Source organism: Salmo trutta, chromosome 28 (assembly GCF_901001165.1).
Source record: "Salmo trutta chromosome 28, fSalTru1.1, whole genome shotgun sequence".
Taxonomy (NCBI): domain Eukaryota; kingdom Metazoa; phylum Chordata; class Actinopteri; order Salmoniformes; family Salmonidae; genus Salmo; species Salmo trutta.
In genome coordinates this window covers 39,234,618-39,258,327 of record NC_042984.1, presented here as the reverse complement: position 1 = coordinate 39,258,327, position 23,710 = coordinate 39,234,618, and the positions used below count along the sequence as shown (strand labels likewise).

The window sequence follows — 23,710 nt, the reverse complement described above, 5'->3', positions numbered from 1 at the left end:
TATTTGAGATTCTTCAAAGTAGCCACTTTTGCCTTGAAGACAGCTTTGCACACTCTTGGCATCCTCTCAACCAGCTTCACCTGGAATGCTTTTCCAACAGTCTTGAAGGAGTTCCCACATAGGCTGAGCACTTGTTGGTTGCCTTTCCTTCACTCTGTAGTCCAACTCATCCCAAACCATCTCAATTGGGTGAGGTCAGGTGATTGTGGAGGCCAGGTCATCTGCTGCAGCAATTCATCACTCTCCTCCTTGATCAAATAGGCCTTACAAAGACTGGAAGGTTGTTGAGTCATTATCCTGTTGAAAAACAAATGATAGTCCCACTAAGCGCAAACCAGATAGTATGGCATATCGCTGCAGAATGCGGTAGTAGCCATGCTGGTTAAGTGTGCCTTGAATTCTAAATAAATCACAGACAGTGTCACCAGCAAAGCACCCCCACACCATCACACCACCTCCTCCATGTTTCACGGTGGGAACCACACATGCGGAGATCATCCGTTCATCTACTTTGCCTCTCAAAAGGACACGGCGTTTGGAACCAAAAATCTCAAATTTTGATTAATGAGACCAAAGGACAGATTGCCACCGGTCTATTGTCCATTGCTTGTGTTTCTTGGCCCAAGCCAGTCTCTTCTTATTATTGGTGTCCTTTAGTAGTGGTTTCTTTGCAGCAATTCGACCATGAATGCCAAATTCACACAGTCTCCTCTGAACAGTTGATGTTGAGATGTGTCTGTTACATTTATTTGGGCTGCAATTTCTGAGGCTGGTCACTCTAATTAACTTATTCTCTGCAGCAGAGGTAACTCTGGGTCTTCCTTCCCTGTGGCGGTCCTCATGAGAGCCAGTTTCATCATAGCGCTTGATGGTTTTTGCAACTGCACTTTCCACGTATTTGAAATTTTCCCCATTGACTGACCTTCATGTCTTAAAGTAATGATGGACTGTCGTTTCTCTTTGCTTATTTGAGCTGTTCTTGCCATCATATTGACTTGGTATTTTACCAAATAGGACTATCTTCTGTATGCCACTCCTACCCTGTCACAACACAACTGATTGGCTCAAACGCATTAAGAAGGAAAGACACAACTGTTAATTGAAATGTATTCCATGTGACTACCTCATGAAGCTGATTGAGAGAATGCCAAGAGTGTGCAAAGCTGTCATCAAGGCAAAGGGTGGCTACTTTGAAGAGTTTAAAATCTAAAATAGCTGGGTTGTTGTGCTTTGCTCACTTGAACAGGAAGGTGGCACGACGGTCCTTCTTGTGCAAATTTTGTCTTCAAACTATCAGTCTGCCATTCTCTGGATTTATAACTTGAAAAAAAAGGTTGAATCATGGATGATGTCAGTGATCTTCAGGTCTTAGCTCTAGAAAGAGGCATGAATTACCGATTTACAATTCCGTTGGATGAAAATTCAAAACGTATTTTCCCAGTCGTAGCTTGTTTTTCCCGAGTTCCCAGTTGTCTTGAACTCACCAAAGTCAGATTTTGCAGTTCCGAGTTAACTGTTCCTTTGAGCGCGGCACAAATCATGCTTCATTGACAGCATGGCTAATGTTGAATGTTTATCATTTTAAACTAGGAAAAGAGACCCTTATTCTTAGACTTTGGACCATATGGACACTCCATTGAATAGCAGTTAGGCACTGATTCCTTCCCAACCAGTCATTGTTGAATTTGCGATTTCCAACTTGTTGTGTAATGTTTATGTCCAATGGCCGATGAGCACCAATACATTTATCTATAATTTCTCTTCATTATTTCCCTTCATATGACAAGGATGAAAAAGGATTTGCCAGTAGATCGTCGACTTGATTCATGATGATGACTGCTAGCTAAGATTTTGAAAGTATGATGTTGACATGATCAGTCCAATCAAAGCTACTGTAGATAAAAAGTGATTTGATGTCATTTTATCTGTGGCCAGTGACCTTGAGCCTTCTTGGATGGGCTCTTCTAATGTAACTCTGTGGCAGCACCCAAGGGGCTAGAATTTTTTATGTCTACCATTAGACTTGGCGGTGACGTAGTGTCCCCATGAGTGACAGAACACTGAGCCAATCACAGTGCAACTCTCTGCATTTTCTGCTGGCTTGCCCCACCACAACAGAAAACACTGAGCTAGGCTGAAACACCTGCATTTTGGAGCTGCCTTACTCAAGAAAACAAAAAAAAGACCATGTTTGTATGCAGCTTTATTAACTCAGTGATATATATATATATTTTACATTGTTTGCAAACTGATATGTGATATGTATTAATGCCTAAATAACATGCAGAACAGGCAAAAAAAACATGTGGGGCTCAAAACCGGTGGGGCTCTGCCCCACCTGCCCTGAATGACAGCTCGCCACTGCCAACATTACATTTCTACAATTCGTTTTTACAATTTGTTTGGTTCATCCAGGCCATGTAACAAACAGCATCAGTGTGAACCAGAGTATGTGAGCGGAGTTGAGCGGTTTGAAATACCTCACTGCTCAGGTGCTCCAGGTCCTTTTCAACGTCTCTGCTAAAAACCGCTCTGTGCTCACAGAAAAAAAAACTTCCGCTCGATATTTTCTCCATTCATTAATATCACAATTTAACCACCACCCATCTATTTTTGTGACTACCTGGATCTACCATTTGGTTTTAAGGTATTGAAACCAAATCATATGATTTGAATGAAAAGTATTTGAATAAACATGAAAAGGTGAATGTAACAACAACAACATGTCATATTAAACAGCATATAAACACTCCAAATAGGTCAGGAGCCAGACAGGAAGTCTAAGAAGGAACATAAAAATCATTATTTAGGCTATATTATTTAGATTATTTCAAAGCTATAGCCTACAAAGAAATACATTGTGAAGCATTTGCGAGTGTGACACAATAGGCTGGCAGGGACATAAAGCATTCAACATTTTGTTGTATTAAATCATTATAGTCTATACATTTCGTATATATGCTGTGACTTACTTAGAATTAAATACAAATGAATTGAAAAATGACTTATTAGTGCATTTGAATTCATTTTTAGAATTCATTTTTAGGAACACGGGTTTGGCCAGTCTGTGGCTTCAGGCTCATGTGATGGTGCCTGGAGAGCGGGCCAGCAGCAGAGAATATCCTCTCTACACTTGCAGAGCCACTGGGGATGTTAAACATAATTTTCGCCATTCTTGACAGGCTGGGCAGTGACCCTGAGTTTTGTATTTATTTATATAGGTAGGCCTAAAGGTTTTTAGGCAAAATAACCCAATCAAAACGGAAAGCTTCTTGAACATGGGCATATACCAGGCCTATTGGGCCAAAATCATCTATGGCCTATTGTATAGATAGATAATAGAACAAACATGAACGAAACGTTTAAGAGATCCGTTTTTTTGTTGTTGTATAGAAATACTTTACTCAGTGAATACTTGTATAGAAATACTTTACTCAGTGAATACTTGTATAGAAATACTTTACTCAGTGAATACTTTACCCATTCCTTTCTGTTAGCATGTGCATGTAGTACACCACCGTGCCTCAGGACACGTGTCCTTTCAGATTCCATTCTGATTATTTAGTTGTGGACACTACATTGTCCACAACTCCCTCTCTTGCTCTTGGCTCTCATCTTTGTAAGTCACCTTGATTTTGCACCTGTGTGTTTTATCAGTTTCTTTATGAAAATATTTAGCTAACTCCAGGTCAGTAGCTAAAGCAAGGGGCTATAGCAGCACAGAAGTAGACTACAAATACATGCTGGGCCGGGCGGGCCTAAAGTCGTGAAGTAAGCGCTACTTGGAGCGGGCGAAATAGGATGTAATGCTGCTATTTTTCCGGTAGATGACAGCAGCGCATGCACCATTGGGCAAAGTAAGTCCGCGTTGTGGAAATTCTCCGTATTGTATGCCTTTTACAGGCCTCCGTAGTTTATTCAACTTTCCTGACGGACGTAAATCTGCGTTTTGAAGCAAACCTAGCTACATTTTACAGGAAAAGAAAGGTAGTTAAGAACAGCTACATGGGAAACTGAGTAATTGTATTTAGTAATTCTCCGTCTAGCTTGCTTGCATGGATAAATTGCCAATCAAACTAAGTTTACTAGCTAACGTTTATGACTAGCTAGCAATCTGGCTAACTTCGCTAGCAGCTGCATGTGATGGCTGAATGTTGAGCTTGCTAAATGTGATGTGTCTTTTTCAGGAGGAATGTGGTTATGATGTGTTCTTTGGCTCTGTTCCCCCCACCGCTGTCCGGCGACGGAGAGACTTCGCAGTACGACGAGTCCAGCACAGATTCATCCGTCTGGTTTGGGGTGGGTGGGTGGGCGGGCGGGCTACCGTATCATTGTCAATCCCCTACTACTGTTAACAGGGTGGGGGTATAATTTGTGGAACGTTCCTACAGGAATCCGTTCCAAAAACGTCGCAAATAACAAGGTTGCCAACAAACAACGCATACAAAGTTGTATAGCGGCAGAATAGGATACCGGGTAGAGAGTGGGCTATTTCATAACGTTTTTCACTCACCACGTTTATTCCGAAAAATGTCTTTCCTCACTTTGGTAACCTATGGACAAACTTTAAGAATAAGCTACGTGGCGAGTTGATCATGCTACTTTGTATGCGTTGTTTGTTGGCAACCTTGTACTTTACGTTTTTGGAACAGATTCCTGTTAGAACGTTCCACAAATTATACCCACCCCTGTTAACCTACTAGTCACCACTAGCTACAGTGTAACTTACCGAGTTGCCACAAACTTTCTGTCACTGCATTGCTTGGATGTTTAATGTCATCACCTAATATTAGGCAAAGGTGTGTGTGTGTGGAGAGCAAGACCTACAGTATGTATAATGTTGTATGTGTTTCCATTTGCTGTAGGATTCACCTGCTCTGAATCTGTACTTCCCGCGAGAGTCACTGAAGCCTCACAGCCGGCCAGAGAGCAGCAGCAAGTCAGCCTTTAGGGACCACTGTGAGACGCTGTACACAAGGAGTGCAGGGGCTTGGTGTGTCTGTCTCTCTCTCTCTCTCACACACACACGATTCTGAAGCCCTGTTCACTAATCCCCACCTCTGTGTCTGTCTGCTAGGCGTGATGCAGGCCTGTCTGGACTCCTAAATGAGATTGCCAACTCCAGCGCAGAGGGTGAGTGCCATGTTATCGTCATTCTTCCACTGTCATGAAAGTGTTTACATGCAGTGTGCGCTTTAGATAAGAAACTGTCATGCAAGAGTTTGTCTTTTTAAAGATGATCTGAAACATTTTTGTAAGTCAAGGTCATTTTGATAACCAAATGTGATAAAGAAGCATATTCCTACACCTAAAACTGCTGAGAACAAATGTATGTTAAGCTCTTACATCTGCTCCAATATCCAATGATGGGCGTGGCGCGAAATACAAATTCCTCTAAAATCCGAAAACTTCAATTTTTCAAACATATGACTATTTTACAGCTATTTAAAGACAAGACTCTCGTTAATCTAACCACACTGTTCGATTTCAAAAAGGCTTTACAGCGAAAGCAAAACATTAGATTATGTCAGCAGAGTACCCAGCCAGAAATAATCAGACACCCATTTTTCAAGCTAGCATATAATGTCACAAAAACCCAGAAGACAGCTAAATGCAGCACTAACCTTTGATCATCTTCATCAGATGACACACCTAGGACATTATGTTATACAATACATGCATGTTTTGTTCAATCAAGTTCATATTTATATCAAAAAACAGCTTTTTACATTAGCATGTGACGTTCAGAACTAGCATACCCCCCGCAAACTTCCGGGGAATTTACTAACAATTTACTAAATTACTCACGATAAACGTTCACAAAAAGCATAATTATTTTAAGAATTATAGATACAGAACTCCTCTATGCACTCGATATGTCCGATTTTAAAATAGCTTTTCGGATCAAGCACATTTTGCAATATTCTAAGTACATAGCCCAGCCATCACAGGCTAGCTATTTAGACACCCGGCAAGTTTAGCCTTCACCAAAATCAGATTTACTATAAGAAAAATGGTCTTACCTTTCCTGTTCTTCGTCAGAATGCACTCCCAGGACTTCTATTTCAATAACAAATGTTGGTTTGGTCCCAAATAATCCATCGTTATATCCAAACAGCGGCGTTTTGTTCGTGCGTTCTAGACACTATCCCAATGGTAAATCAGGGTCGTGCGCATGGCACATTTCGTGACAAAAAAATTCTAAATATTCCATTACCGTACTTCGAAGCATGTCAACCGCTGTTTAAAATCAATTTTTATGCAATTTATCTCGTAACAAAGCAATAATATTCCGACCGGGAATCTGTGTTTCGGTAAATAGAGGGAAAAACAGAAAGGCGGGGGCGGCCAGTGCGCTCGCCTAAGCCTTTTGTCTGCTGATAGACCACTTAGCAAAAGCGCTCGTGTGTTTCAGCCAGGGCTTTGAATTACGTCATTCAGGTTTTTCCCGGGCTCTGAGAGCCCATTGGAGCCGTAGGAAGTGTCACGTAACAGCAGAGATCCTCTGTAATGAATAGAGATGACAAAGAAGGGCAAGAAATGGTCAGACAGGGTACTTCCTGTACAGAATCTTCTCGCGTTTTGGCCTGCCAAATGAGTTCTGTTATACTCACAGACACCATTCAAACAGTTTTAGAAACTTTGGAGTGTTTTCTATCCAAAGCTAATAATTATATGCATATTCTAGTTTCTGGGCAGGACTAATAATCAGATTAAATCGGGTACGTTTTTTATCCAGCCGTGAAAATACTGCCCCCTAGCCATAAGAGGTTAAAACATTTAAACGTTGCCTCAGCTGACTACTGCATGCCGCCGTCTTGATAACGTATCATCATCAATGACATCACTTGAACGGTTGGTCTGACAAGCAGCCCAGATTACAATGCGTGCTAGTAGCCTCATTGAGTGTTTTTTTTTATTTTTTTATTTTAACAATAAAAACGTAGAAAAATAAGAGCCATTTTAGAAGGCTATTTCGTTAGAAACTAGTCAGGTAACGTGACATGAATGATAAATTGACAAACATATACACCCTGCAAGGTGGGCTATCATAGCTAGCCAGCTAGTCCAAACCGCAGAAAGCTCAGCTATCATTGATGGATATTTTGCTATCTAGTGACGTTAGCAGAACGTCTTGCTACAGTTATTTTACTATGGACATTGGCAGCATCATTTGTCTCACAACTAGCTGCCATTGATTTAATAGGAGTGGACACTGTTAACAACCCTGCTTATCTGTAGCTAACTCTTTCAGAACAGACATCTAACTAGCTTGCATTGACTGAATACTCGTTTTTCTAGCCCAGGTATCTAGCTAGCCTCTCCGAGGTTTGGCACATCTGAAGTCCCTCACTGCAAACCATATTGAATACCGTTTTAATGCGTAATGTACATGATCTGCCAGCAAAAGTGACTTAGTTATTGTGGGCATTACCGTGCAGTTAGCCTGTTGGCTAGCTCTGGCTAACGCAGTACGATCCGTTACCCATGTCAAAACTACTGTAATGTTTAACACAGCTAGACCTTACCCTCTGAATGAACACAAAAACATGTGTAAGTGGGTTTTTGAATGGACACTAGGCGCTTATTCGATGCTAGCTGCCTGCTTTGAATGTTATTGTGGACATCATGCATTTAGCTAGTTTACTAATGTCGGGTAACAGTAGATCTGATGCCTCTGCCCATGTAATGTAGCCAAGTTGAATGTGCTCATACATATGCAAATGCATTTTTGACCGGACTATACAGGCTTGTTAACGTGGTTGTGAGTATTTTGTTTTTTTTTTATCTCAAATTGGTTGTTTTAGCTTTTCGTTTATTCACTTGTTTGATTATGGCTGCTCCTGAGTGGCACAGCGGTCTAAGGCACTGCATCTCAGTGCAAGAGGCGTCACTGCAGTCCCTGGTTCGAATCCGGGCTGCGTTACATCCGGCCGTGATCGGGAGTCCCATAGGGCGGCGCACAATTGGGTCGTCCGGGGTTAGGCCCGGGGTAGGCCGTCATTGTAAATAAGAATTTGTTCTTAACTGATTTGCCTAGTTAAATAAGGTTACATTTAAAAAAAATAAAACATTTCTCAAATCTTATGTTCTAAAAGCATTTTCATACCATCACGTTCAACAACCTAACCTGGACATGTAAACCAATGTTATAGGTTGATTTGAGCGTTTCAGTCCGTCTCCTAATTGGTGTGTGTGTTCCCAGTGCCCAAGTGGCTAGGGGTGAGCTCGAGCTGTGTCCTGGCCTTGCTACGCTGGGTTTCCTCCTTCCACAGCTCTCTGTTCCCTCACCTCACAGTAAGTGGCCCAGCCTGTCGTTTCACATGGCTAATTCTCAGGCAGTTCTAATCAAACAATACAGGGGTGGGTTTGGATTCTGCAGGCTTCTCAAATTGACTGTCGTTATCTGCCCTTTGTCTTCAGTTGAGCAGCGAGGAAATGACCGCCGAGTTTTCCCAAGTGCTAGACTGGTAAGACTATTTTTTTTTTATTTTTTTTTTTTGTTGATTTATCCCCAATCGGATCCTTAAATATACACTTATGTTATGTATGTCCTTGTCAAATATGAGCTATTTGTTTACTTTAGGGGTATATGCTCACAAATGCATACTCTCTGAAATCATGGCTGAAGTGGGATATGTATCTGTAATTGTCCTCCTGTTCTTGGTCCCTGTGTCTCAGGTCGGACTGTGCGGTGCGGAGCTTTGCCTGGCACCCACACACACAGAAGTGTGCTGTGGCCCTTTCAGACGATTCCATCAAGATCTACAACTCCAAGAGGTTAAGTCTGTCGCAATGGTCCTCTCTCTCTCTCTCTGTGTGTCATTGACTATCAAACTCTATGGGCTGGCTTCGGATGAAACCTACCGTGCATTCGGGAAGTATTCAGACCCCTTGACTTTTTCCACATTTTGTAACTTTACAGCCTTATTCTAAAATGTGATTAGGTAAAACATTTTCCTCATCAATCTACGTACAATACCCAATAATGAGAAAGTGAAAATGTTTGCTGCTGTATAAAAAAAAAAACTGAAATACCTTATTTCCGTAAGTATTCAGACCCTTTGCTATGAGACTCGAAATTGAGCTCGGGTGCATCCTGTTTCCATTGATCATCCTTGAGATGTTTCTACAACTTGATTGGAGTCCACCTGTGGTAAATTCAATTGATTGGACATGATTTGGAAAGTCACACACCTGTCTATATGAGGTCCCACAGTTGACAGTGCATGTCAGAGAAAAAACCAAGCCATAAGATCGAAGGAATTGTCCGTAGAGCTCTGAGACAGGATTGTGTCGAGGCACAGATCTGGGGAAGGTTACCAAAACATTTCTGCAGCATTGAAGGTCCCCAAGAACACAGTGGCCTCTATCATTCTTAAATGGAAGAAATTTGGAACCACCAAGACTCTTCCTAGAGCTGGCCACCCGGCCAAACTGAGCAATTTGGGAGAAGGGCCTTGGTCAGGAGGTCCAGAGTGCCACTGTGAAGATGGGAGAACCTTCCAGAAGGACAACCATCTCTGCAGCACTCCAATCAGGCCTTTATGGTAGTGGCCAGACGGAAGCCACTCCTCAGTAAAAGGCACATGACAGCCCGCTTGGAGTTGGCCAAAAGGCAACCAAAGACTCTCAGACCATGAGAAACAAGATTCTCTGATCTGATGAAACCAAGATGGAACTCTTTTGACTGAATGCTAAGCATCATGTCTGGAGGAAACCTGGAACCATCCTACGGTGAAGCATGGTGGTGGCAGCATCATGCTATGGGGATGTTTTCCAGTGGCAGGGACTGGGAGACTAGTTAGAATCGAGGGAAAGATGAACAGAGGAAAGTACAGAGAGATCTTGGATGAAAACCTGCTCAGGACCTCAGACTGGGGCGAATGTTCACCTTCCAACAAGACAATGACCCTAAGCACACAGCCAAGACAACGCAGGAGAGGCTTCTGGGACAAGTCTCTGAATGTCCTTGAGTGGCCCAGCCAGAGCTCGGATTTGAACCCGATCGAACATCTCTGGAGAGACCTGAAAAAAGCTGTGCAGCGACGCTCCCCATCCAACCTGACAGAGCTTGAGAGGATCTGCAGAGAAGAATGGGAGAAACTCTCCAATTACAGGTGTGCCAAGCTTGTAGCGTCATACCCAAGAAGACTCGATGCTGTAATTGCTGCCTAAGGTCCTGTTTTTACATTGTCATTATGGGGTATTGTGTGTAGATTGATGAGGACAAAAAAAACAATTGAATCCATTTTAGAATAAGGCATTAACGTAACAATGTGGAAAAAGTCAAGGGGACATACTTTCCGAATGCATTGTATGTCCTCAATCATATTGTCAGACCAGCCTAGTGCAGTGTTTAAACTATGGCACCGTTCCTACAGTGTTTACGTACCGTTGGTGAGTGAAATTGTCTCTCTTCTATCTCTCTGCCTTGGTCTCCCTGTCTCTCTCACACACACACTCTCCTCAGTGCTACTACTCCCACCCTGAAGCACCGTCTGCAGCGCAGTGTGGCGGCTCTGCAGTGGAAGCCTCTGTGTGCGTCTGCCCTGGCCGTCGCCTGTCACAACTGCCTGCTTGTCTGGCACGTGGACCCCACCTCACTCTCTACCAGGTATACACACACACACACTCTTGTGTACTTTATTGAGTCATTTCTATGTCTTGAATGTTCCTTTTTCCTCTGCCCTCCCTATTTCTCTCTCAATCTTTTTGGGTCTCCCTCCCTCCCACAGGCCCTCCTCTGGCTGTGCCCAGGTCCTGTCCCACCCAGGCCATTCCCCCGTCACGTCCGTCGCATGGTCACCTAACGGACCTCTCCTGGTGTCAGCCTCCCCCAGGGACACTGCCATGCTGGTAGGAACCGTCTCAGTCCACACACACACACACACACACACACACACACACACACACACACACACACACACACACACACACACACACACACACAGCCTCTACTGCTACTTGGCTGTGAAAGTATTTTACTGTGACGTCGTAAGGGCTTTGTGACTCTTGTCTGTCTCTCTCTTTCTCGCCGTCTCCTCCTCTCTGTCAGGTGTGGGACGTAGCTGTTGAGCGCTGTGTGCCTCTCCACCGCGTGGGAGGGGGAGGAGTCACGCACCTGTCCTGGTCTCCCGATGGCAGTCGCGTGCTGGCTGCTACGCCCTCCTGCCTCTTTAGGTCAGAGACGGCAGTGCAGGAGAGCTTCATGCTTCGTGTAGTGTTGGTGGGCTTGATGTTTCTGTATTACTGTATGTGTGTGTTGTTCATGTGTTTTGTGTTGCTGCAGGGTTTGGGAAACCAGGATGTGGACTTGCGAGCGGTGGCCTAGTCTGAAGGGACGCTGTCAGGTGAGACACCTGGTAATACTCTCTCTCTCTCTGTCTCTCTCTCTCTCTGTGTCTCTCTCTCTCTGTGTCTGGCTAACTTTCTCTCTGTAACTGTCTAGACTGGCTGTTGGAGTCCTGATGGGAGTCGCCTGCTCTTCAGTGTGCAAGGAGAGACTGTCATCTATGCCCTGACCTTCACTGACAACCCAGGTACACACACACTCACACACACACGCACACACACACACACAATTCCATGTACAATATGAGGCACATCAACCTTTTTATAGTTGTTTACACTGTGCTGTGTGCTTGTGTTGTTTGTTTTGACGTTAGTTCTCCTCTTTGTCCACTAGGGGTGCCCTTAATGATGTCAGGTGGGCCGAAGGCAGCAACAGTGGTGGCTGACCTGTCCGAGACCACCTTAAATACACCAGACGGAGACATCACGTAAGGAAAGGCCCCGGGTTAACGAGTCATTTACTTCACTAGTTGTTGATTCCCCTCGCTGATTTGATTGTTGCGTTTGTCTATGTGTCAGGGTCGGAGGGGAGATCCAGTCGTTGGCGTGGGATCCCCGAGGAGAGCGTCTGGCCGCGCTTGTCAAAGGTCAGGCTTGTTCTCTCTCCTCTTTCTCCGAGTTGAGCAGATTGTGTGGTTTGACGTCTTCTCTCCTCTGCTCACTTTCCTCCCTCTCATCGGCTCCGTCAGGAGATGCTGGAGCGGGCCGCCCTGCCATGATCGCAGTGTTCAAGACTCAAATCAGCCCCGCTTTTAAGCTTCTGCCATGGTATGTGCTCTAGTATATTACATTGCCAGGAAAGTATCTCAGTGGTAATCAGTTGTGTGTGTGTGTGTGTGTGTGTGTCTCAGTGATAAAAACTGTGTGTGTGTGTGTGTGTGTCAGTGGTTTTGTTCAGGGGGAGGCCGGGACAGAGCCCAGACTGATGCAGTTTAACCCCAACTACCAGCATGGAGCCCAGCTGACTGTGGTTAGTCTACTCTTTACATTCGCGGGCCTCCAGTCATTTAGACGTTGTCTCACAGTGCTGCTTAAACCGGTCTTAATAACGCTAGAGTTCACTGATAAACTTGAAATTTAGAGCGGTTTTCAATGGGCAATATGGGCAACATAAAATGGTTCCTGGCCCACACACTAATTCCCCTTTTACATGGCTGTTGTTGTACAGTAGTGCATCAGTGACTAGAGCAACAGGTGTAGTGAGGCATAACTTAACCCATCCTAGTGACTGTAGTGAATTCTCTCTCCACAGTGTTGGTCCAATGGGAAGATTACCCATGTGCCTTTCTGCTTTATGAGTGCTGGGAATCCCCAGCCTGGCCTAGGAGGCAGCCCATCTCTCCCCCTGTCCCAGGGCAGACCAGCATACTACAACAACCAGACTCTCTACACAGAACTCACCTCCTGACCACACACTCAAAACTAACACAGAAACCATATTTCAGTACAATTTATACTTTTCTTTTTGGAACGCTTTGTAAATAAACGTGCACAAAGTGTTACGCAAATTGTGAATGATTGTGTCTTTTTGAATTCCTAGTCCAAGACATGGCAAGGGGGTTGGTGGAATGGGGTTAAGGTCTAGGCAGCGCCAGCCCGTTCTTTCAAAAGAGATAAATAAGGTGATTGGGAGTTTGGAGAGTGTCTTTTATTGGAGATTTTCATTAGTCTTACTTAAAGACTATCCATGCTCTAAGGCAGGGTTTCCCAACTGAAGATTCTTTAAGTAAGTCTAATGAAAATCTCCATTAAACCCTCCAAACTCCCAATCATCTTATTTATCTATTTTGTAAAAACTGGCTGAATTATAATCCCACCAAGGTTTTTGGACAACGGACATAAAGGACTGTATAAACAAATCTGTTCAAAAGTATTCCCATGCACAATAGAAAGAGATATATTAAACTTGCAGGTGAGTGTAAGTACACCCATCTAGTAACGAGTCAGACTCCCCTTTGGCCCCAGAACAGCCTGACTTCTTCGGGGCATTCTATAAGGTGTCGGAAATGCTCCACAGGGATGATGGTCCGTGCTGACGCGATGACATCACGCAGATGCTGCAGATTGGACGGCGGTACATTCATACGGCGAACAGCCGTTCAATCTCATCCCAAAGATTTTCTATTGAATTAATGCCAGGGGACTGACCAGGACACTCAAGTAAAGTGAACACGCTGTCATGTTCCAGGTGGTGTTTTTCCACTCCTCAATTGTCCAGTGTTGGTGATGGCGTGCCCACTGGAGCCGCTTCTTGTTTTTAGCTGATAGGAGTGGAACCCGGTGTGTTCGTCTCCTGCAAGAGCCTCCCGTTACAAGGATCAATGAGTTGTGTGTTCCGAGATGCCTTCTGCACACCGTTGTACTGTGCCATTATTTTTCTGTGTAGCCCGCCTGTTAGCTTGTGCGATTCCTGCCATTCTCCTTCGACCTCCCCTCAATAAGCTGTTTTCACCAACTGGACTGCCGCTGACTGGATGTTTTTTGTTTGTCGCACCGTTCTCAGTAAACCCTCGACACAGTCATACGTGAAAAGCCCATGAGGGTGGCCACTTCTGAGATACTGGTTCCGACGCACCTTAGGTCACTCGTTTTGCCCATTTTAACATTAAATCGAACAGTAGCTGAATGCCCCGATGCCTGTCTGCCTGCTTTTATATTGCAAGCAACATGACTTACTGTCTGTAGGAGCGATCCATTTTTGTGAATGGGGTGGTGTACCTAATAAACTGCCCAGTGAGTGTATATGATCGAATACAAATGGAATCAAGGTTTGAAATTATTCCGTTCTTGTCATACTGCATCTGTTTGGGGTTCTTGCGGTCAATTTGCAGTCTAAAAATGATTTATAATAATGTTCTGGCCTCCTGACTTCGCTCAAGAAAAAATCATCCCGCGGCTGAATCTATTTGAGGATCCCTGTCTAAGGTAATTAAGTCTACTGTATATTCTCTTAATCTATGTTTATCTTGGCAATAATGTTTTCAATCTTAAGAAAAAAACTCTGAAATTAATGGTATAGCTTTGCTTTCGGTAAATAATTCGAAAAGATGTAGGTCAACAGATGATATTTGTGATTTTCAATGTAGGTTTGTAATAAGAATCATTTCCCATTTAAATAAGAATGTCACTGTTTAGTCTTCAGTCTAATTTGTATTTCTCAGCAGAAAGATATGGAAAGGTATTGTGGAGAAAGCACACAACGGCAAACAGCTATGTGAACGTGTTGATGCATCAGTAAGACATTACTGTTAATAAACAAAATACTTCACAATTCCATTCAGCACATTTTTCTTTATTTATGCTTATTAATTCAAACAAACAGAAGCCGACCCTGAAACCGGTGAATGATTACAGACTGTACTTTCATTCCTGTGTAATGAGATTCTCTCATAGCTAAAACACACACTCACACAGTCTCGCATACTCACACACATACCATGCACTCACAAACATAAAAAAAAGTTAACTGAACTCCCAAGAAATACAACTACAACAAAAACCTTAAAGTATACAGACCCTGGGTTCAGTTAACAAAAAAAAAGCCATTCAACTCCCATGCCATTTCCGTACTTACTCAAAAGAAACGCAATTAAAAATCAACTACATTGTTACTTGGTTTTTCCTTTTTTATTTCCAATTTACATCAATTAAAAGTGTAACAAAATAAAAACAAACAAAAAAATGATCATGATCATAATAAAATTAATAACAACAAAATAAATGACACACCCTCACACACACAGAGACAAGCCACCCTGGTTGTTTTGGGTAGCTTTCCTTGGAGTCCCGTGATTCTATTTGTGGGACGTAGAATCCATAGGAGAATATCCAGAGCCACTTGGTTTCCTGCCTTGATTGGCTGCACCTGTCGTCCAAGGTGGGGTGTGTGTGTGTGGTGTGAGGCTAGTGGGGGTTTGGAGGAACAATGGCAGAGACTGAATTCTAGAACTCATAGCACCTTCTGAAGACAGCAACCCAAAGCAAAGATGGCTGTTCAGTTCCACCCGAAAGCAAAAAAATTTTTAAGGTCAACGTTTTCACTTTGTTTTTCAGCGTGAGGTAGCTTTAAACAATCAGGATGACTACAACAAAACAAAACTGATTTAATTTCCCAAATTTGATTCGATTTTTTTGGGGGGTTGTTTGTCAACTGAGTAAGACATTTTCCTCTAATGGGCAATCAAGGGGTAAAGGACAATGAAAAACATATCCCAAATGTAACCTCACTTTCCAAAAAGTGTTGGTGTGCATATAGACACATGTACACACATAATGTGGAAATATATATAAAAGCATCTGGTTGTTTATAAACACAGACTTTTACAACAATAGAACCAAGTATTTTTAATACACAGTTAAAGTTTAGCTCCTGGTCTTGATGGTAAAAAAACATTTTGAGCACCTTGTAATTACTGAAAATATTTTTTGGTCTACATTGATTCAAAATGGTGTATTTGTAGCTAGGTCGGAGAGGGAGGTGGTGTGGGAGGTTCTAGGTGTTCTGTAGTGGGAGGAGTTTGCGGTTCTTATGGTGAAGCCCCCCCCCCCCCCCAGTCCCACTGTACCTCATCTATGCCCCTTTAAAGTTTAGACAATAAATAAGTGACATCGAGTCATGTTTCTGTTTCTCCATCACTCGTCCCTTGGCTTGGTCCCTTTTCCTTCTGGCTCAAACTCATTCCCGCCAACTGTGGGCCACAGGAAACATGACTGGGGAATGCTGGAATTACGTACGGATATTGCTGGTGTCCTTCAGTGCTAACATCCAGGGAGTACAACTTGGAGAGCACTTCTTTGTAAGAGAAAGTATCAATTATTTATTTTTTTTGTTCCGGTCTTTTTTTGTTTTGGAGTGTGTATTGTTTCATAGTTATTTCTTTCATGTTTTAGTTTCTTTGTCGTCTTGTTTATCCCACTTTACAAGAAGCAGACTGCGCCCACGTCCACACCGAACTCCTGGTCCGCTCCTCCGATGTCCATGGGAGCAATGTCCACGATGGGCAGACGGGAGGTCTTCTGTGTTTTGTACTCGAAGACAGTCTTGCCCCACTGGCCTGTGTGTTTCTGTGGGACGACAACGGTTATGTATTGAAACACTGTACATTCCCATAGGCTACAATGACAGATTCTATTTGACTGTCTAACTGGACTGTGCCTTCCCCAATAGGTCCTAGTTTACTATGTCCATCTTTTCCCTGTCCCTACTTGACAGTGCCTATTCCCCTCACCTTGCAGCCGTCCTCCACCACGCTGTAAGTGAAGCGGCTGTTGCCCTCAGCTCTGATCTCCACGTCGTTGGAGCCCTGGAGCAGCAGAGCCTTCTTCAGGTTGCCAGTGGACGCGTCCATGTAAGCCACGCTGTCCTTGCAGTGGTAGGTGAGGTTCTGAGACGCTTCCGTGGACAGCAGCCTCAAGAAGGTCAGCTGGATACTGGCGGCGTTGGTACCGTCCTCAGCGTAGCTGAACTGTAGAGGGAGCCAGAGAGGAAGAGCGTAGGGTTTAAATGAGACACGGGGTAAGGAAGGTGGCAGCAACACACATGGAGGTCACAGACAGGTTTATGGATGGTAGGATTTTATGTGATGTCTATAACTTATCTGCAAGGCCGAAATATATGTTCAGTCTGTAATTCATAAAAGGAAACACTGAGAGGAAGCGCTTTACTTGAAATGAAGTTATCCTACTAAAGCAGTAGCCATATTTCACTCAAACGTGCCAGTGAAATGATTATTCATGTAGAGACTCACGTGGAATCCTCCGTTCATGGTCTCTCCGAACCAGACGTGTTTGCGGTCCTTGCTCTTGCTTGTCCACCAGTTCTTGTGCGGTACATTGGCTATGCTGGGATACACACAGGTCTCGCCAGTCTCCATGTTGCAGAAGACTTTGATGGCGTCAGCTGTGCTGCCAATGTTAGGATCCACCCAGTAGTCACCTGGTGAACAGGAAGAAGGAGAGGACAAATGGTTCAAACCTTAGCATGGTTTGGACTGATCATGTTCTACACATCTGTGTTCTTTCCTTTCCATTCCCTCTCTCTTCTCCCTCTCCTCAAACCATTCCGCCACTCACCACTCTTCCACTCGGGGTGGGACAGTTTGATGTCTCTGCAGGTGCGGGCGGGGTTCTTCTGGCTACCGTCGGGGCTGCGCAGGTTCTCGATCTGGTAGTTGAGGGACTTGAGTGTGGAGTCCACCTCTACGTCGTGCTGCCTCAGGGAGCTGGATGCCTCATCAGCCCTCATGTACCTCAAGGGATCCGGAGACTTCTCAGGCTGAGACAGGCCAGCGAAGGCAGACATGTCGATGCCAGGGCCGGGAGGACCAGGAGGACCAGGGGGTCCGGGGTTACCAGGAGGACCCTGAAGGAGAAGAGGAGACGATTGTTACATGGTGGGACAACATGAAGACTAACATATTTGCTGCTATATGTTATAAAGGTTGCCAAGCGTTACTCACAGCAGGACCAGTCTCTCCAGAACGACCACGAGGCCCAGAGGGTCCGAGGGGTCCAGGGGTACCATTAGATCCATCCTTACCAGCGGGACCGACTGGGCCAGGGGGTCCCTGAGGAGATAGATAGAGTGGGGTCAGTCACAGCTCATAGACATTGATGTTATCATAGCAAGTATGAATGGGAGTCTCTTTGTAGAGTGGCTGGATTCACAGTAAGTTTGAAACTTTTACCGGATGTAACATTGTTCATGTTCAATTGTCCTACAGTGTACACTCTTTAATTCAAAAACAACCTGCTTATCGGACATTACAAACCTAGCAGCTACACTACATGACCAAAAGTATGTGGACACCTGCTCGTCGAACATCTCATTCCAAAATCATGGGCATTAATATGGAGTTGGTCCCCCCTTTGCTGCTATAACAGCCTCCACTCTTCTGGGAAGACTTTCCTCTAAATGTTAGAAAATTGCTGTGGGGATTTGCTTCCATTTAGCCACAAGAGCCTCAGTGAGGAGGGGCACTGATGTTTATCACTTAGGCCTGGTTCGCAGTTTCCGTTTCAATTCATCCCAAAGGTGTTAGATGGAGTTGAGGTCAGGGCTCTGTGCAGGCCAGTCAAGTTCTTCCACACCGATCTTGACTAACCATTTCTGAATGGACCTCGCTTTGTGCACGGGGGCATTGACATTCCTGAAACAGGAAAGGCTGCTCGGCCATGGAAACCCATTTCATGAAGCTCTCGACAAACAGCTATTGTGCTGACGTTGCTTCCAGAGGCAGTTTGGAACTCGGTAGTGAGTGTTGTAACCGAGAAACAGACGATTATTATGTGCTACGCGCTTCAGCACTCGGCGGTCCCGTTCTGTGAGCTTGTGTGGCCTACCGCTTTGCCGTTGTTGCTCCTAGACGTTTCCACTTCACAATAACAGCACTTACAGTTGACCAGGCAGCTCTAGCAGGGCAGACATTTGATGAACTGACTTGTTGGAAAGGTGGCCTCCTATAACGGTGCCACGTTGAAAATCCCTGAGCTCTTCAGTAAGACCATTCTAATGGCAATGTTTGTCTATGGAGATTGGATGACTGTGCGCTCAATTTTATACAACTATCATCAACGGGTGTGGCTGAAATAGCCAAATCCACTAATTTGAAGGGGTGTCCACATACCTTTGTATATTTAGTGTATCTCTCTATGGGTGATAATTATTCACATCTCTTTCCTCTTCTTTATCATGTAATTAATCTTTATGGGTACATGTTTTAAGTAGTAGCCTCTCCTGTCTTGTCTTCCTCTCTACCACAACATGTGGTCATCACAAAAGCATTAGCCTTCCCTGTTATCAAGGACAGACTAATTAAAACACAGTGGCCATTCTCATCCTCTGTCTTATCACGGTGTTGGAGGATTATACAAAAAAACTAGTCTTTGACCCCCATTATCATATCAAGGGATAACTACTGTATAGGGGTAATTCATTTGTCTTATCATAAGTCTGGAGGGATTAGATAAGTGTTCTGTCCTCTCTCGTCTGGACTCACTTTAGCGCCACTAGGTCCGGCAGGTCCAGCAGCTCCCTGGTCTCCAGCGGAGCCCTGTTAGTTTAGACAAAGACGACTGGAAGTCAGGGAACAGAACTTATTCCACGTGCAGAAGTGTCGTGAATACAGTTCCATAAAGATGGAGAAGTATAATGGCTAAAAGGTCCAGTGTGGCCAGAGGACTTGGGTGACTTACGGGAGGTCCTGGAAGACCCTGCAGACCAGTGAAGCCACGGTGTCCCTTCTGTCCCCTCTCTCCTGTCTCGCCAGCCTCTCCCTTGTCTCCACGGGGTCCTTGGGGTCCCTGATTTAGAGAGGCAGAGAGTGTCAATCAACTCAGCAAAAAAAAATGGTGTGCCAATGCAGCTACTGTAGGTATAGTTTACTAGAGAATGGTGTGTGTGTGTTTCAAAATGAGGGATGTTGAAACTCACAGCCATTCCTCTAGCGCCAGCTGGTCCAGCGGGTCCGGCAGGTCCTTGAGCACCCTAAAAACAAGAGTGAGGTTCTTCCATTAGACAGGCTAACAACAACCAAACTAGTATGAATTACATAACACCGACATGTATCTCATTCATATTGCGTCTAGTTTTGTATGGGTACTCACTCCCTCTCCTCTGTCTCCCTGCTTGCCCAGGGGGCCGACAGGGCCGGGGGCACCGGGAGCACCTGGGGCACCAGGAGCACCAGCAGGGCCAGTGTTACCACGCTCACCCTACAGGTGGAGAGAAGATCATAGGATATAAGGACATCAAAGCGCATATGATATCTTATCCATCAATTGGATTGATTGGTTTGGACTGATTGGTTTGATTGGTGTATAATGCAGGTGTCTCACCTTGACTCCAGTGGATCCATCTCTACCAGGGGGTCCATCAGATCCAGCATTGCCCTGTAAGGTAGAGACAGAGATTTAATCATTCATTGAAATGTATTGCTTCCAGTCATGAAGAAGTTGCCAAAGCAACACAATGTTTGGGATCCATGGGTTAATGGTGCTGTAGAAATGCAGATGGTTGTGATTGGCTATGGTAGTTGTGCTCACGTCTTCTGTTGCTGGTGTCGTTGTTGGTTGTGGTTGTTGGTGCTGTGGTCATTGTTTACAATTCTGCTTTGTGGTTATTGTGACTGTGTGGGGGAGGGAAGTTCTTGTTTTTGGAGGTTGCTGTTGTTGTGTGGTGATTATTGATATTTATGTTAATGTTGTTCTTGTTTATGCTGCTGCTCTCGTTGCTATGGTTCTTGCAGTGGCTCAATCCAGAGGTGTAATTATATTGGCCAGCAGGTGGCACTATAGTGTATATGGCCTATACCTCTGTAATTGCTGTGTGCAGCCTCAGTGGCCTATATTTGTTGTGGTTGTTGTCGTTGTGGCCTTTGCTGTTGTGGTTTAGTTCTGACCTCTCTTCCGGGCTCTCCTGCAGGTCCAGACAGTCCAGGGGGTCCCACAGGGCCAGGCGGTCCACGGTCACCACCAGCACCAGAAGCTCCCTGCTTACCGGGCTCTCCCTGGGAGACAGAACGTGGACATCAGACTCACCATCAAGGAGTTAAGTGTAAGATGTCACCACAGTCCAATTATATATCTAATGTCTATAACTGCAACGATCTAACATGTGACTGACTAGTCAATGGACTCATGGACTTCATTATTGATCCGCATGGTAAGCAGGACACCAGCAACTGTCTAAAAGCCCCTAGGTGGTAAGAAAAGCATCAAAACCCCAATGTGAAGTAGTATGATGAACACTTAGTTCTGAATGCATCTCAGTTACAGCCAATTGATCACTGAGTGATCGACTTCTTTGTGAGCGTTTTAAGGAGAAAGAAGTCTGGGTATAGATCTGTCACTATTGAATGTATGTGGATATCAGGACTCTGTGATATTACACAGGCAATCCCTCCAGGCGTCCCATATATGATATTAGGCTAAATATGTTGTTTAGTTACCGCTCAATGGTGCATGACTAGTGGGAGTTATATGAGCCTGGACTTAAAAAGTTCTTAGGCCAATTGTCATTCATATTTTCTATCAATATACCTAGGTATTTCATCTTATAAAGAGACCTTAACTTAGAACTGGACCAGTAAGGGCAATGGTTCTATAACACTGACCTGGCTTTCAAAGTTCAGCTCTCTTCATGATTCAGAAAATACAGTGACAATTTTTTTTTACTCACTAATCATAGCCTAATCCAAGTGTGTCACTATCAGGGGTGAGATACTCACAGAAGGTCCAGGAAGGCCTGGGAAGCCCCTCTCTCCACGCTGCCCAGGCAGACCAACAATACCACGAGACCCAGCCAGACCATGGGGACCTGAAGGACCATCAGGACCCTAGAAATGGAGGAGACAATTAGGTCAAAGTTTACTACATTGACTTTTACAGCTCCAGCTCATCGAGTTCATAACTCCAGTTCCAGAAAATCAGGCACATTTTAAATGAAGTGATAGACTATCAAGGTGGCTGAGTTGGTGTTACTAGGCCTACCAGGTACGTCCATGAAGCTTAAAGTAACTGTTCAGTGAAAATCTCACTTTTAAAAGTTTATATTCGGTTAACTCATACTCAAATAATGTTGCGGACTCGTATTTGTGGACAAAGCATAAATTGGAGAAAAGACACTTCCAAAACCCCACCTCAAACTTGTATCGTAAACAGACCATTTAAAAAATGCTTGCTATTTCCTCATAGAGAATGACTCATTGGCTGAGCTGGCCAATCAGTGGTCTACTCGCATGAATATTTTTTTATGACCGGTATACGCCCACACCATTCCAAGAAAAGCTGCTTTTTAACATACTTAATAAAAAGTGTTTGGAAGGAAAGTATTCCACTCATTGTAACTAATTAAAGGTCCGATTTCATAGAAATCTGGAAACACTGGACAGTTACTTTAAGAGGCTGGGTGGCATTATCTCCATGAGATATCATTTAGCTAATGTAAGAGTGGATGAGGAAGACTCACAGGGGGACCATCTTCTCCAGCATCTCCCTTCTCGCCAGGGGCTCCGGCAACTCCACGCAGCCCGGCGTCTCCCTGTCTTCCTGGGGTGCCAGCGTCACCGCGAACTCCCTTAGGACCGTCTTTACCAGCAGGACCAGCGGGGCCAGCAGCGCCAGGGTTACCCTGAGAGAGGGAACAGAGAGATGCAGCATTGTTTTTCAACCACACACATATACACAGGTAATCTGAATGAAAAGGTGACTTTCTGTTGTCTATGGAATACTTGTGAGGATGTGATACTCACGTTGGGACCGGGAGATCCAACTCTTCCAGCAGCACCAGGGAAACCAGTAGCACCCTACCAACAAGAAAGCGTCAAGACCATATTTCAGTGAAAGCCATTACAGAACATAGCATGTGATGTTTTCACTTGCTATTGGGTAATAATCTCTTATCATTGGAACTGTTGACTTACAGCGCCACCCTGGGCACCACGGGCTCCTTTAGATCCAGAAACACCAGTGGGACCCTGGAACAAAAAGCAACAATAAACACAATTAGACAAAGAAACAAGAACAATGAAATAAGAAGTGCATCAATTGTGTTCTCAAATACTCAATTTCTTTTTCTCCGAATGGTAATGTCTTAGGTCATAAGACATCTGTCTCAGGGACATACAGGTTTTTGGTATCTCAAAGTGCATTTTGATGGGTACCTACCACAGGTCCAGGGGCCCCAGAGGGTCCCTGAGGTCCAGGGGCACCACCATCTCCCTTCTGTCCAGCCTCGCCAAACTCTCCCTTGGCTCCAGGCTGACCATCTGCACCCTGGAGTTTGGTGGATGGAAGATACAGGTCAAAAAAGATCCAACATTTTATATGGATGATAGGAATGTTTTCATTGAAACTTATGTGATTGCTGTGGTTCTACTCACAGGAGGCCCAGCGAAGCCAGCAGGCCCAGGAGGACCACCCTCACCACGGTCACCCTACAGGAAGAGAGAGATGGACTCAAAACAGGTGCAGATGTATGTGGCCCTGTCCGTCATGCTGCAGGTGGATGTGGAGGAGCCTGTACTCATCAGAGATCAAACCTTTTGGAATGAAATATATTCTGAGGGATTTAGTGTACTTGGATTTAGTGCACTTGGAATTTCCTTTATTATTTATAACTGTTGCCGGGCAACTTGGGAAGTGAGTGGTCTTGGAATCAAAATGAACAATATATTGACATCAAAATATCTGGTGACTTTGAGTAAGTGATCTTATATTTTGATCTGTAGAGCTCATGACAGGGTCTGCTTCCTCTCTAGTTTCTTCCTGCTCTCTGTATTGGAGGGGAGTGAGTTTGCACGTTGTACATTTCAAACCTGAGCATGTCGACAACGTGGCTGATTCAATACAAATCTAA

General features: G+C 44.3%; 2 protein-coding genes across 3 annotated transcripts in view; one reads left to right on the top strand and one right to left on the bottom strand.

Annotated features, from left to right (window-relative positions):
* The first annotated feature begins 3,891 nt into the window (after positions 1 to 3,891).
* On the top strand, positions 3,892 to 12,870 carry LOC115166195 (achalasia, adrenocortical insufficiency, alacrimia). The gene is made up of 17 exons (XM_029719968.1): positions 3,892 to 3,987; positions 4,188 to 4,299; positions 4,866 to 4,993; positions 5,078 to 5,133; positions 8,207 to 8,298; positions 8,425 to 8,471; positions 8,683 to 8,781; positions 10,475 to 10,618; positions 10,740 to 10,860; positions 11,060 to 11,184; positions 11,294 to 11,354; positions 11,453 to 11,543; positions 11,690 to 11,783; positions 11,875 to 11,942; positions 12,045 to 12,123; positions 12,241 to 12,325; positions 12,608 to 12,870. Exons 2-17 carry the CDS (start codon positions 4,201 to 4,203, stop codon positions 12,761 to 12,763), a joined length of 1,545 nt encoding a protein of 514 aa, XP_029575828.1. The 5' UTR covers positions 3,892 to 3,987; positions 4,188 to 4,200; the 3' UTR covers positions 12,764 to 12,870.
* A 1,759-nt stretch (positions 12,871 to 14,629) lies between these two features.
* Positions 14,630 to 23,710, bottom strand: part of LOC115166193 (collagen alpha-1(II) chain) — a 29,643-nt gene continuing 20,562 nt past the window's right edge. For both annotated transcript variants that reach the window (XM_029719966.1, XM_029719967.1), the window contains 17 exons: positions 23,235 to 23,288; positions 23,020 to 23,127; positions 22,776 to 22,829; positions 22,605 to 22,658; positions 22,322 to 22,483; positions 21,582 to 21,689; positions 20,754 to 20,861; positions 20,191 to 20,244; positions 19,960 to 20,067; positions 19,787 to 19,840; positions 19,549 to 19,656; positions 19,353 to 19,406; positions 17,814 to 17,921; positions 17,428 to 17,716; positions 17,103 to 17,290; positions 16,584 to 16,820; positions 14,630 to 16,419 (listed from right to left, as the gene is read on the bottom strand). In XM_029719966.1, the coding sequence (XP_029575826.1) occupies positions 16,273 to 16,419; positions 16,584 to 16,820; positions 17,103 to 17,290; positions 17,428 to 17,716; positions 17,814 to 17,921; positions 19,353 to 19,406; positions 19,549 to 19,656; positions 19,787 to 19,840; positions 19,960 to 20,067; positions 20,191 to 20,244; positions 20,754 to 20,861; positions 21,582 to 21,689; positions 22,322 to 22,483; positions 22,605 to 22,658; positions 22,776 to 22,829; positions 23,020 to 23,127; positions 23,235 to 23,288 (1,995 nt within the window). In that variant the 3' untranslated portion in view covers positions 14,630 to 16,272. The remainder of the gene's footprint in view (positions 16,420 to 16,583; positions 16,821 to 17,102; positions 17,291 to 17,427; positions 17,717 to 17,813; positions 17,922 to 19,352; positions 19,407 to 19,548; positions 19,657 to 19,786; positions 19,841 to 19,959; positions 20,068 to 20,190; positions 20,245 to 20,753; positions 20,862 to 21,581; positions 21,690 to 22,321; positions 22,484 to 22,604; positions 22,659 to 22,775; positions 22,830 to 23,019; positions 23,128 to 23,234; positions 23,289 to 23,710) is intronic.